Source organism: Xiphophorus couchianus, chromosome 22, assembly GCF_001444195.1.
Source record: "Xiphophorus couchianus chromosome 22, X_couchianus-1.0, whole genome shotgun sequence".
NCBI lineage: Eukaryota > Metazoa > Chordata > Actinopteri > Cyprinodontiformes > Poeciliidae > Xiphophorus > Xiphophorus couchianus.
This window is the reverse complement of record NC_040249.1, coordinates 23,560,348-23,573,183: the sequence shown is the minus strand read 5'-3', so window position 1 is coordinate 23,573,183 and position 12,836 is coordinate 23,560,348. Positions and strand designations below refer to the sequence as shown.

The window sequence follows — 12,836 nt, the reverse complement described above, 5'->3', positions numbered from 1 at the left end:
AGGGTATTTTAATATTTATATTTAATCTGCTCAGTTCGTGAAAGAGCAAATGAAGGGAGCCAATTCTAACACTGCTTTTTAGTTTTTATTGTAGATAATGCCAACCTACCCCAATGACCATACAAACATGACAGGGGATTAAAGCAGCTCCCTGTTAAAAGGCACAGGATAAGGTTTCCAACATTTTCCAGTTAATCTAATCAAATACAGAGAGACAGAGAATTTACATTCTTTAACAGATTTGAGATCTTTTCCTATTCATATACATGGATTGGATAAAAAAAACAAAAACAAAGACAAAATGGGTTTCTTAACACACAAGGAAAAGCAAAGTTCAAACAAAGAATCATTTCCAAACCATAAACATTAAATCAAAATTTGGCTGCCAAGATTTCAAATTCCTTCAAGGCTAAAACATCTAGTTAAAATAATCAGAAAGGACACAGAACAAAAATTAATATCATGGTATATTGAGCAGTTCACTTTGATAACAATAAATGGACAATAATACCAACATCCCCCCCTCAAAATAAAGAATGTGACAGTATAAATACTTCACAGCCAGTTATATCTGAATTCCTCATCATTCTTCCTCCACCGGCCCCTCGTTTACCCCAGTTCTGAGGCGGGTTTTAGAGCGACTCATTGGTCTGCGGTCTTTTTAAATGTGAATGAGACATTTCACGTCTGATGCTGAGGAGCGTGTATTAACCCACAAGAAATGTTCTGAGTTCAAACAAGCTACAACCAAACATTTTGACTTCTCTACTTGCAGCTTCAGCACAGCTGAACTTGCACTACAAAAACAATGCAAAAGAATATGGCGGATTAACAAAAATGGTTAGCTGGATGTTTAGCAGTTCCACAGCAAATACTGTGATTCAATAGACAAGAAAACATGATAGGGAATAGAAAAAAAAATAAAGACTGGAAATTATGATCCAAAAATAATTTAAAGATATCTACGCAGCACAGGGAAAGAATCAATTAAAATTTTTTGCAGTCCTAGACACTCAACGTACACAAAAAAGTGGATTCTGAAGATAGGTCCCCTTCAACTCAATGTTGACATCTTGTGCATCACACAAACATTTTGCCTTTTGTACCGTAGAGAAACACATGAGAAAAGAACACACACCTTTGCTACAGCTCAGTCTGGACATTACATGAAATGATAGGAAAAAAAAAACATGTCTTGCTACGAAACCATCAGTCATGTTACTAAGCAAATCTGTAAATGATATTAAACGTCTTAAGATTAAAAGTGAAGACTGTTGCCTTAAACGACAACATGAATATTTCACAGCGAATGATGCTTTGCAGTGTGAGTCATCATAAAGGAGTTACTTTTTGCCGACTGTGGATTTTCATGTGTGTGTTTAAATGCGACTTGCGCCTAAATGTATGTCCACAGAGATCACAGCAGAAAGGTTTCTGTCCTGTGTGGATTCTCATGTGTGAGTTTAAGTTTACTTTTTGGCTACATTTATGTCCACAGAGATCACAAGAAAAAGGTTTCTGTCCCATGTGGATTCCCATGTGTCTGTTTAAGCTTGACTTAAGGGTAAATCTATGTCCACAGAGGTCACAACAGAAAGGCTTCTGTCCCGTATGGATTATCATATGTCTGTTTAAACTTGATTTTTGACACGATCTATGTCCACATACTTTACAACAGAAAGGTTTCTCTCCTGTGTGGATTCTCATGTGAGTGTTTAAATTCCGTTTTTCACAAAATGTTTTGCCACAGACTTCACAGTTCACCTTCCATCCTTTCTGGGCCTTCCTTCGTGAGCCGACATTTTTGTTCTCTGTAAAACCTACTTCTGCATCTAGTTTGTTAACAAGGTTTCCATTTGACTCAGGAGCTATGTACTGAAAACTAAGGACATGGACTGTGACTGAAGGCGGGGCAGAGTCTGACAAGTGTTTCATCTCAGGGACGGGATACTTTACATCATCGTCGTCCTCTTCATCCTTCACGGTGTCTTCATGCTTGAAGGACCTGGAACCACCTTCAAAATTTTCTATCTTGATGGATTCTCCTTCATTCTTTACTTCTGGAAGGTCTCTGTCTTTAATTTGGTCTTGATAAAGCTGTGAGAACAGAGGGGACTGTTTATCATCCTCACTCTTCATGTCACTTTCTATCTCCTCCTTCACTTTGAACAGCTCTCCCCTCAGACTGATGCAGACCTCCTCGTCTTCCTCCTTTATGTGTTGGGGTTTTGGGTCATGCAGGTCTGCATTAGGTTTTCGGTCTTCTGCGTCATCTTTTTTAACCATCAGCATCTGCTTAACATCTGCAGGAAACATTGAAACACATTATGCATTTTAGAAAGGATATAAACTTCAGCCTGGACTATTAACATTGTGGGAATAAATACTTGACAAAATATCCCTAGCCTCCAATGACTACACCTATGAATTACCATCGGGGAATCCGCACATTATTTTGAACCAGAGTGGAAACTTCAGTCACATCTCTGGCTGCTATGAAGATAGAGGACAGGCACTTTACAGGCACATCCACTGAGAACTTAATGAAGGTAGTCAGAGTGAGACACTGAACATAAATTTAGCTCATGGACCACTGATTGAGGACTGAAATGTGATGACTGCTGAAGGAGGAACAGCTTATTCAGCTCTGTCTTGTCATCATTTAAGATCTATTCCTATTCATTCAGATATGCATTGGATTAAAAACAAAGGTAAAATAGCTTTTTTACTATTTAAAATATTTGTTATTTCAAGTATTTATGTGGGGACATTTATGCTTGTATTTAAGGGCAAATATACAGTGTAGCTGGTGGTAGGTCCCGGTGGACACACCTCATCTTACCAGGGATGGAGAACAAATAGCCACACATAATATTGACTTTAATAAACAGATTCAAATAGTTGATTACATTTACTTTATTCAGTATCTTTACCACATGTACTGAGACTTACTCATGACAGTGGGCTCCAGGTTCACACAGACAGACCGAGGGACGTGACTTCCAGAACCAGTCCTGATAAAGAAGGTGTTGGAGGAATCATCTTCTCTTCCAGAGGTCTTGTCTGTGGGCACCAATAAGTCCGACTGGATGCGATCTACCAGGCAATCTGGCTCCCAACAACCAGCGTCAGTCTGAACACCAATATAACATGTCATTTGGCATCAAAGAGAGAAAATAAACTATTATATAGCCAAACAAATGATTAGAGAAAAGGCAACATAGCAAATAATTATGATAGAAACATCTGGTAATTGTCCTCTAGCCAATAAAATCAGCTTGCTCCACTGATGTTAAGTATTTGCTGGACATTTGCAAAAATGTGGCTGTGGAATGATGAAGCGGTGCAGTCGAAATACAGAATCAATAGAAAGAAAAGTTGAGGTCGATTCAGCAAAAAATGTATCTTGCCAAAATTTTCAATAAAAATGAAAATGTATGTATTGATAAAGTAATTAATGTTGCAGATAATTCATTCATGTAAAAAATAAATATTAGTTATTTGACTGTCCAGTGTAACATTGTATTTAACAATATCAGTCATTTAATATTTCTAGTCTTATTGTTTTATTCATTAGTTTATTTTTTAGCCAATTACTTCTATTGTATTTATTTTACCTTTGTTATTTTTAGCCACTTTTTAATTCATACATTTTATTCATGTTTAATTTTTTAACTAATTATTTTTATTTTAAATCAGTGTTAATTAATTTTTTCACTCTTAAATCATACGATGATTTATTTTTTCTTCTTTGTCTCTTTATTTAGAGATTAAGGTACAAAGGAGTAAATAAATGGTTATAAAGTTTGTCAGTGGAAGTTTGACACGCCGCTCTAATTTGTTTTCTCTCTGACTTTGCAGCTGCATTTTAGCTGTTCTCTCTACCTGTTTGGTTTCCTCTAACTCATCTATTTTCCTCTTATAACAGCCATAAGGGAAAAATTAATTCGTAAGAATTGGGGTGGATTCAGTAAGAAACTGCACTACTTGTGAGATCAACTATAGCAAGTATAGCAACTATAGCAAGTTCTAGCAAGTTATTGTTGTTAATTAACAACATTAATTGCTGTTCCTTTTAATCTTTTTCTCTAGTAATCACAGTTACATCTGAAACTTTCTCTTCTCTTTCGGTTCCATGACTAAAAACATATGCTGACTTCAACTGTAGCACACAAACGCTGACAGAAAAGTGCAGTTAATAACAGTTCAGCTCTTACAAGCTGGTGTGATTTGTTTTGATCATGCAGCTCACACGTCTGGTACTTTGTGAACAACACGTGATGGGACCTTTGCAGTGATGCTTGATTAGATTAACAACCCAATGAAGGTCGGTGATGAGATTTTCCTGAAACATGCTGCTCACAGAAAGCCTAAAATGTCGACTTCGGTTTATAGTTGCTCGCTTTATCTTTTGGTTCCATGATCAAGAAGGTATGCTGATTCCCACTGTAACATGGAGAAAACATGCAACGGGAAATGGCGTGTAGGAAGTTGAACTGGTTATGATCGTCGGTGCTGCTCAGAAAGGTGAAACACGATTGTCATATGTGGCATCAAAACATATTCTTTAAAATATATTATATAAACTGGAAATACAACAGCACTATGCAAAACGTTGTGTAATGTTGGCAGTATTTTTAATCGGGCACCGACACAGCTGCCTATCCTCTGTAAACATTGCGTTGCAGAACTGCTACTTTCCATCCCAAGTACGTGCAGTCACCTTATTACACGTCTTACATTGTTTATTAAATGGTAACTAATAACATCATCGTCATTTTAAAGTAGTTATTGACTAACAGGCCATATAACTAACCCGTTTTGCCGAAAATCGGCGATATCTTTTTGTTCAAAATGAGCGCGCGAATTAAGGGAGTTAAATATAATCTGTGTCCGATTCACCTTCTGAGAAATGTCAAACTGAAAACAGAAAACACATTCTTACCATTTTACTTTATTTTGTGGACGCACGAAGAGGAGGCGAATATTTATAAATGTGTAGCTATACAGGACAATTCTTTGCTTCTTCTTCTTCTTCTGCTTCTTCTTCTTTTTCTTCTTCTCCTTCTCCTTGTTGGTAGATTGCAAGCCACTTCAGAGGTGCATACCGCCACCTACTGTACACCAGTGTGTAACTTCATATCCTCCACCTGCTATATTTGGAATGTGTATAAATAATAATACTTTATTTTTTTATTTTTTTATTTTTTTTTCACTTTTCTGATTTTTATTTGTTAAACAAAAAATTATTTACATGCATTTAACTTGTGGTTGTAACATGACAGAATGGGGCAATGTAGTTAGTAGTGCACCAAAGGCAATTAACTTTCACATGAATTAAATAGTATTTTATTTCAATCAAGTTAATGTCATTGTCATTGGCAGCTAGAAGGACTGGAGAGGGAATTGTAGAAAAAGCAGACAAATCCAAAGAAAACTTTTCAAAAACCCTTTAAATTTCACCGTACTGTGTATTTCTGGGAAGGTTAAAATGAGTAGTTACGATTAGGAACGTGATTGACACACTACCCTAACCACAGGCTGTCAACACGGTGGACATAATACTTTATTATTCTGATTTCTTCCTCTTTCTCTTTTGTTCATAAAATTCACTTTAGACTCTGCTTTCTTCCCTTATCTCCTTCAGATTTTCTTTCATCCTCTTTCAGTTGCATATTTAAAACACTTAATGAAAAGATTATCCACACTTTCTTATTCTCCACAATCAGATGCGTTATTCCTTCTCATTATAAATAGATTCATCTCTAAATATTGTAACTTACATCTTCCCTTCTGCTTTGTTCTTTATTACAGATTTTTGTATTCTGTACATTTTTCTTTCTTTATCTTCATCCCATCTTTTGCATATTTCTATTTCTTTTCCTTTAATTACTAATTTAACATTTCTTTTCCTATATGGAATAAATGCATCTTGCCATGCATTTATGGCCATTTGAGGGAACTAAACAACAGAAAGATGACTGGACTGTCATATCAGTCCCAGGAACGTCTCTTCATATTAACTAGGCACTGCGTTTGAGGCGCCACTGATACCAATATTGTCAATAATGATCTAAATTCTGAGCATAAGTGTTGAAATTCAGACAAAAGTATTGCAGTTCTACTTTATGTAGACCATAAGTGAATGATTTACATGTGAAAGGGGAGTATTTAAAGTATGAAATATCCGCTTTAAAGCAGCTCCCTGTTATCGGGCACAGGATAACTTTTTCAACAGTTTCCAGAATTAATCTAATCACATAAAGTGTAAAGTATTTACATTCTTACTAAATGGATTCAATCTCTTTTTTTCTGTTAACAGACATGCATTGGATAAACAAAGACAATTTTTTTTTCGACAGAATGAAATGCAAAGTTCAAACTTAAAGAATTATTTTCAAACCATAAACATTCATCCCAAAATTGGCTGTACTGCCAACATTTCAACCTCCTAAAAAATTATTTTGCAAAAAGTCTACTCTAGTAGTAAGTAACTGATCAAATTAATTTAATATTTAAAGGTTAAAGCATCCGATAATATAAATATATGTTAAATATATATAAAGTTATGTTAATATCAGCGTTTTAAAGACTGAAATTAAAATAATTCAGATAATATAAATACAAAATAAGAAAATCAGGCAAAAGAAACATTTTTCCAAATAAATTATTTTTAAATAAAACTTATGAAGCTTTGACAAAAACTGCAGGTGTGTCCAATTTTGGTTAAAACAGCTTGTTCTTCATTCAGGGACGTTGCTCAGAGCATAGTAGGTAGCGTATCCAGAAATTTTATTCAAGAGTAGTGACACTTGATCATAAAATTACTCAAGTAAAGGTAAAATATAGCATAGTAGAAATACTAAAAAAAAAAAAAATTCCAAAACGTTACTCATGTAAAAGTGAGTAAATGTAATTAGTTACAACCCAACCCTGTTAATTGGGTTGGGTACATCATAATCATATTAAAGTAATTATGCTGGCATACTATTGTTCAAAATAAGCACACAAAATTCAGTGAGTTAAAATATCAGTTCTGCTTCATGTTCTGAGAAAATAAGTAAAACTGAGACAGAAAAATATTCTTTCTTCACTCTCTTTATTCATAGATGTGAATTAGAAAATCAATAGAGACAAAATCTGTTTCTTACAACACAATTCAATGGAAAATTCAAAAATTAGCATTCCCCCCAAAACTGACTGTACTGCCAACATGTCAAACTCCTTCAACACGAAAACAGTCAATTAAAATCATCACAGAACAAAAATCAATACCATGAGAACGACAAATGGACAATAACACTAATTCCTCTTCAACCCAGCTAAAATAAAGAATGAGGTAGGCCAGCATAAATACTTCACAGCCAGTTACAGTGGAAAAGTTCAAGGGGTATGAATACGTTTGCAAGGCACTACAGATTAAATAGGTGAAAAAAGATGGCTTAGAAAAGGCTAAAAAACTACTAGTTAGACAAATAAAGAGATTTTTGTACTGTGTGGATTTTCATATGTCTGCTTAAAACAGATTTACGGCTAAATTTATGTCCACAGAGATCACAACAGAAAGGTTTCAGCCCTGTGTGGATTCTCATGTGTGTGTTTAAGCTAGATTTACGGCTAAATCTATGTCCACAGAGATCACAACAGAAAGGTTTCTGCCCTGTGTGGATTCTCACATGTGTGCTTAAACTAGATTTACGCCTAAATTTCTGTCCACAGAGATCACAACCGAAAGGTTTCAGTTCTGTGTGGATTCTCATGTGTGAGTTTAAATTAGCTTTTTGGCTGCATCTATGTCCACAGAGATCACAACAGAAAGGTTTTTGTCCTGTGTGGAGTTTCATGTGTGTGTTTAAGCTAGATTTACGGCTAAATCTATGTCCACAGAGATCACAACAGAATGGTTTCTGTCCCATGTGGAATCTCTTGTGTGAGTTTAAATGTGATTTACGGCCAAATTTGTATCCACAGACATCACAACAGAAAGGTTTCTGTCCTGTGTGGATTCTCATGTGTATGTTTAAATTCTGTTTTTTAATAAATGTTTTTCCACAGTCTTCACAACTAAACTTATCTCCTGTTTTGGCCTTCCTTTGTGAGCCACCAATTTTGTTCTTTGTAAAACATTTCTTAATATCCAGCAACCCTTGAGACCCTATTTCTGAATTTGGTTTGTTAACAAGTTTTCCATCTGACTCAGGATCTTTGTCCATGACTTTAGTTTTCTGTCCAGAGTCTGACAAGTGTTTCAACTCTACATCATTGTCCTCTTCATCCTTCTTGGTGTCTTCGCACTCATCCTCACTCTTTATGGCACTTTCTATCTCCTCCTTCACATTTTGCAGCACTTCCCCCTGACTGATGCAGACTCTCTCCTCTTCTTCCTTTATGTGGTGGGACTTTGGGTCATGCAGGTCCACATTAGGTTTTTGGTCTTCTGAGATTTCTTCTTTAACCATCAGCATCTGCTTAACATCTGCAGGAAACACTAAAACACATAATGCATATGAGAAAGTATTTACCCTGCACTTTAAGTAAACTGTACAGGCATTTCTAAAAGGGGCATTGGCATTAAATTCACACCAGATATTGGCAAATATTCCTCAAAGAACAAAAAATGAATGCTAATTAGTCCACAAAAAAGTTACTGGTAAAATCCTGGAATGACAAAGAATAAATATTTATGAAAAGGGTGACTAAAAGCCAAAAAGAATAAGTAGAAAAATGTTTGTCCATACTTAGACGATATCTCATATGTGCAAATCAATATCAGCTGGTTTCTGATGACATCTTGGCCTGTCATCAGAGTGGAAACCTCAGTCACATCTCTGACTGATATGAGGATATAAAAAAGGCACAGTGCAGACACATCCACTGGGCACTTCATGAAGGTCGTCAGAGTGGGACACTGAACTGTAAATTTAGCTCATTGACCACTGATTGAGGATAAGAATGCGATAACTGCTGAAGAGCAGGTATTATAGAAACACACATTCAAATACCTGATTTCATTTGTTTTATTCAGCAGTTTTCCCACATGTATTGAGACTTACCAATGACGGTGGGCTGAGGGTTCACACAGACAGACCGAGGGACGTGCTTTCCGAAAACTGTCTCAATGAAGAAGGTGTTGGAGGAATCTCCTCTTCCAGAGGTCTTGTCTGTAGGCATCAATAAGTCCAGCTGGATGCGATCCGGCTCCCAACAACCAGCGTCAGTCTGAACACCAATCAAACATGTCATTTGGCATCAAAGTGGGAAACTAAACCATTATATAGCCAAACAATGGATACCGAAAAGGCAACGTAAAAAATAATTACTACTGTCTGGATGACCAGAGACATCTGTAATCGACACATAGCCAATAAAATCAGCTGGCTAGGTTGAAAAAACAATTAACATTTGCTAAAAATATGGCTGTGAAAGGGTGAAGGAATGCTATCTAAATGGCCTGTTAGCATGAACTGTTTGCCTTTAACAACAGAAAGATGAATGGACTGTCATATCAGTGCCAGGAAACTCTCTTCTCATTAAATGGGCACCACATTTGAGGCGTTGCTGATACTAGTGTTGTCAATAATTATTCCAAAGTGGAGAAGGCATTTCATTGTCACCCAGTTAGACAGCCAAAAAGCCTTTCAGTTCAGTTTAAAATCCAGAGAGCTTGTAATCTCAATCAGCAACTCCCAATGAAGCTGAAGTTGGTTTCTGATTGCAGCTTCTGATTCAGAAAATGGCTAAAGGTGTGATTCCACCTAATTTTACACTACCTCCAGCATCTTTTATCTATTCTAGTTTTTTTAAAAACTACAACACCTAGACTTTTCAGATCTGTACTAGATTATTCTGCTGCAATAGCAGAATATTTAAAACTAACTTTGTGATTTGTGAAACCTTTATCTGATTTGTGAAACTTCAATAAAGGTTGATTTCATCCTGTTTTTGCATGTAGACCACATGCAAAAACAGAACTGCTCCACCTCAGTACAGCACCTAGACACTCCAAACCTGGGGTTGAGTTATTCTCAACTAATAGCAGAATATTAAAGTCTAGGTGTTATAACTTTATAACTAGAGAAGATTTTTTTTAAGTTACCTTCATACTGCCCTTTATTGGCGTTTCACAAATCCAATAAAGGTTTCACAAATCACAAAGTTGGTTTTAAATATTCTGCTATTAGAGCAGAATAATCCAGTTCAGGTTTGAAGAGTCTTGTTGTAGTTTTTAACTAGAAAAGAATAAAGATGCTGAACTTAGTGAAAAATTAAGTGGAATCACTCTTTAGCCATTTCCCGAATCGGAAGCTACAATCAGAAACCAACTTCAGCTTTGTCTACTCCTGACTTCAAGTCCAGACTAGAAACAGCGCCTAAAAGCTGCTTAACAGCCAAATGAGGGCCAGTGATGATATTTTCCTAAAATAAGTGGTCAAAAAATGAATAAATTGTCCGCTTCAGTTCACATTGCTGCAATTTGCATACTTGCAGCCTTAGTTACTATTATGGATTCTATGTTTTTCGTTCTTTTATCTGTTTACACGCTGCAGCTTAATTACCTATGTTTATGGAACTAGTTAACGAACCTGGGTGGCGCACAGAGACAAAAAATGAATGAACTCCAACATTATTTTAGTCTGTTATACTTAGATGTTAACGGGAAATAGCCTGTAGCAAGATGAACTGTTTACGGTTAACGGGAGCACTGAATGCTGTCATATCAGAGATGTGAAATAAAATTATCATCTGAGACAACAGAAACATATTCCTTAAATTGGAAAGAGAACAGCATTTTGCAAATGGTTTTGTTACAATAGCATTACTATTAATCAGGCATCGACACAGCCACCTATCCTTTCTGAATATCTGCGTTGCTAACATAACTGCTACTTTTAAAACACAAATAAACGCAGCGTTATTTTTAAAGTTGTTATTGACAAACAGGCGACATATTTGACCCGTTTTGTCAAAAATCGGTATTGACTTTATGTTCAAAAAGAGTGCGCAAAATGTGGAGGGTTAAAATATCAGCTGTTTCCGATTCATTAAACTAATTCATTAAATTCATTAAACTTCTCAGGTTGACTCTCAGGAAAGTCAACCTGAGAAAACAGAAGAAAATATTCTTACCATTTTATTTGTCTTAACGACGTGCGAAGACAAGGCAGAAATTTGTGAATGCCGAGACATACAGGACAGTTTCTCTTGTTCTTCTTCTTCTTGGCAGATTACAGCTTTAGAGATGCATACCGCCACCTACCGTACACCAGTGTGTGACTACATAGCCTTCACCCACTGTATTCCATGTTTTAATTGTATAATATGTAAAAATAACACTTTTTTTAAAATCCTGATTTCTTTCTTTTTCCATTCTGTTCTTAAAATTGTCTTTCTTGCTCCTATAGTTGTATATTTAAAGTGCTTCATCAAAACATACAATTTCTTTTTGTCCATAACCATCACATTCCTTATAGTTATTTTTCCTTAAGATAAATGAAGATTAGTTTAATTTTACAGAACTTATACGGTAAAATTTAGCCAACCACAGCAGCTAATATTTTACTGTGATTTCAGGGCTTCTTTTTTGTGCAAAACAGTGCATCAGTAAAGGTTTTGTTACGTTGACAGTATTTTTAATCGGTCATTGACCAAGTTTAACTAAAGCTAACAAAAACTGAAATTGAGAAAACATTTTTGTTAACTGAAATAAAAAATAGTAATTAATTAGTGAAAACAATAACTACTAACTATAACTGCAACAAATTTTACTCAAGTAAAATTATAAGAAACCATGCAAACATTTCTCAAGTTAGAGTAAAAAATTATTTTTCAAAAAGTCTTCTCAAGTACTAAGTAACTGATCAAATTATCAATAATTTAGTATTTACAAGTTAAAGCATCAAGCAACCAACATAAAGTTAGGTTAAATGTTAGTGTTTTAAAGACCGAAATTAAAATAATTCATATAACATAAATGCAAAATCAGAAAATCAGGCAAAAAAAACATTTTTTAAAATAAAACTTATGAAGCTTTGACAAAAACTGCACTCGTAAAAAAAAAAACTTCCAAAAAGTTACTCATGTAAAAGTAAGTGAGTAAATGTAATTAGTTACAACCCAACTCTGTTAATTAGTAACCAAAGACATCATAATCATATTAAAGTAATTATACTGACATATTATTGTTCAAAATAAACACGCAAAATTCAGTGAGTTAAAATATCAGCTTTGCTTCCCGTTCTGAGAAAATAAGTAAAAGTGAGAAAACAGAAAAATATTCTTTCTTACCATTTTCTTCATTCTGCGGACGTGCAGCAGTGACGTGTTTCTGTGTCGAGGCTTCGAAGCGTATCGGGAAATCCGGGCAGATTTTTAGATTTGGATGAAGCGCGCGTGGAGGCGGGTTGATGGAGCGCGTGGTGACGTATGAAGCCCCCTAAACGGGCCGAACCACGTGACTAATCCAGGAAGTGGATCGTCACATCGTTTGAGAATCAAAATAAAGCAAAGGAAAAAACTTGCTATCCCCTCCGGTTATATTTTGTTGTTTAAAGATTTTATTTCAGTTCATTTAACTGTGCTCTGTCCTTGCAATGGATCCATGTTCGTTTCTAATTAAAAGCTTCGGACATAGAGGTATGATGTCCTAAATAAGCATTTAAAAAAGGAAGTAAATTTCCGCTAAATAACTATAGCCTCATAAATTTTCTGGAAAAAATTTGGAAATTTCTGAGTTTCAAAAGGTGAATATTTTCGACTTTTGGGGTTTCAAATGTTGAAAATGGCTCAAGTCCCATAATGTTAGGATATGTTTTTAAACCGTCTCATTTTTGCATCTT

General features: G+C 35.4%; 2 protein-coding genes across 5 annotated transcripts; both read right to left on the bottom strand.

Annotated features, from left to right (window-relative positions):
* Nucleotides 1–66: 66 nt before the first annotated feature.
* LOC114138561 (zinc finger and SCAN domain-containing protein 2-like) lies at nucleotides 67–5,064 on the bottom strand. The gene is made up of 3 exons (XM_028007915.1): nucleotides 4,946–5,064; nucleotides 2,953–3,133; nucleotides 67–2,303 (listed from the first exon to the last, which is right to left on the bottom strand). The coding sequence occupies exons 1-3, from the start codon at nucleotides 4,946–4,948 to the stop codon at nucleotides 1,333–1,335; spliced, it is 1,155 nt and encodes a 384-aa protein (XP_027863716.1). The 5' UTR covers nucleotides 4,949–5,064; the 3' UTR covers nucleotides 67–1,332.
* Nucleotides 5,065–6,117: 1,053 nt separating this feature from the next.
* On the bottom strand, nucleotides 6,118–11,258 carry LOC114138559 (gastrula zinc finger protein XlCGF8.2DB-like). Of its 4 annotated transcripts, XR_003594232.1 has the most exons (4): nucleotides 11,128–11,258; nucleotides 9,054–9,219; nucleotides 7,202–8,488; nucleotides 6,118–6,432 (listed from the first exon to the last, which is right to left on the bottom strand). XR_003594232.1 is itself a non-coding variant. In XM_028007912.1 (3 exons), the coding sequence occupies exons 1-3, from the start codon at nucleotides 11,185–11,187 to the stop codon at nucleotides 7,464–7,466; spliced, it is 1,251 nt and encodes a 416-aa protein (XP_027863713.1). In that variant the 5' UTR covers nucleotides 11,188–11,258; the 3' UTR covers nucleotides 7,023–7,463. The 4 variants fall into 4 exon arrangements, 3 of the variants coding, with proteins under 3 accessions (XP_027863713.1, XP_027863714.1, XP_027863715.1); XM_028007912.1 differs by lacking the exon at nucleotides 6,118–6,432 and having other exon boundaries at nucleotides 7,023–8,488; XM_028007913.1 differs by lacking the exons at nucleotides 6,118–6,432; nucleotides 11,128–11,258 and adding an exon at nucleotides 8,739–8,936 and having other exon boundaries at nucleotides 7,023–8,488; nucleotides 9,054–9,141.
* Nucleotides 11,259–12,836: the final 1,578 nt, after the last annotated feature.

Coding starts and splice junctions, on each gene's coding strand:
- LOC114138561 (XM_028007915.1), bottom strand. Junction 2,304..2,952: donor CCTGGAGCCCACTGTCATGA/GTAAGTCTCAGT, acceptor TGTTTCCTGCAG/ATGTTAAGCAGATGCTGATG.
- LOC114138559 (XM_028007912.1), bottom strand. CDS start 11,187: ATGTCTCGGCATTCACAAATTTCTGCCTTGTCTTCGCACGTCGTTAAG. Junction 9,220..11,127: donor TCGTTAAGACAAATAAAATG/GTAAGAATATTT, acceptor ATTGGTGTTCAG/ACTGACGCTGGTTGTTGGGA. Junction 8,489..9,053: donor CCCTCAGCCCACCGTCATTG/GTAAGTCTCAAT, acceptor TATGTGTTTTAG/TGTTTCCTGCAGATGTTAAG.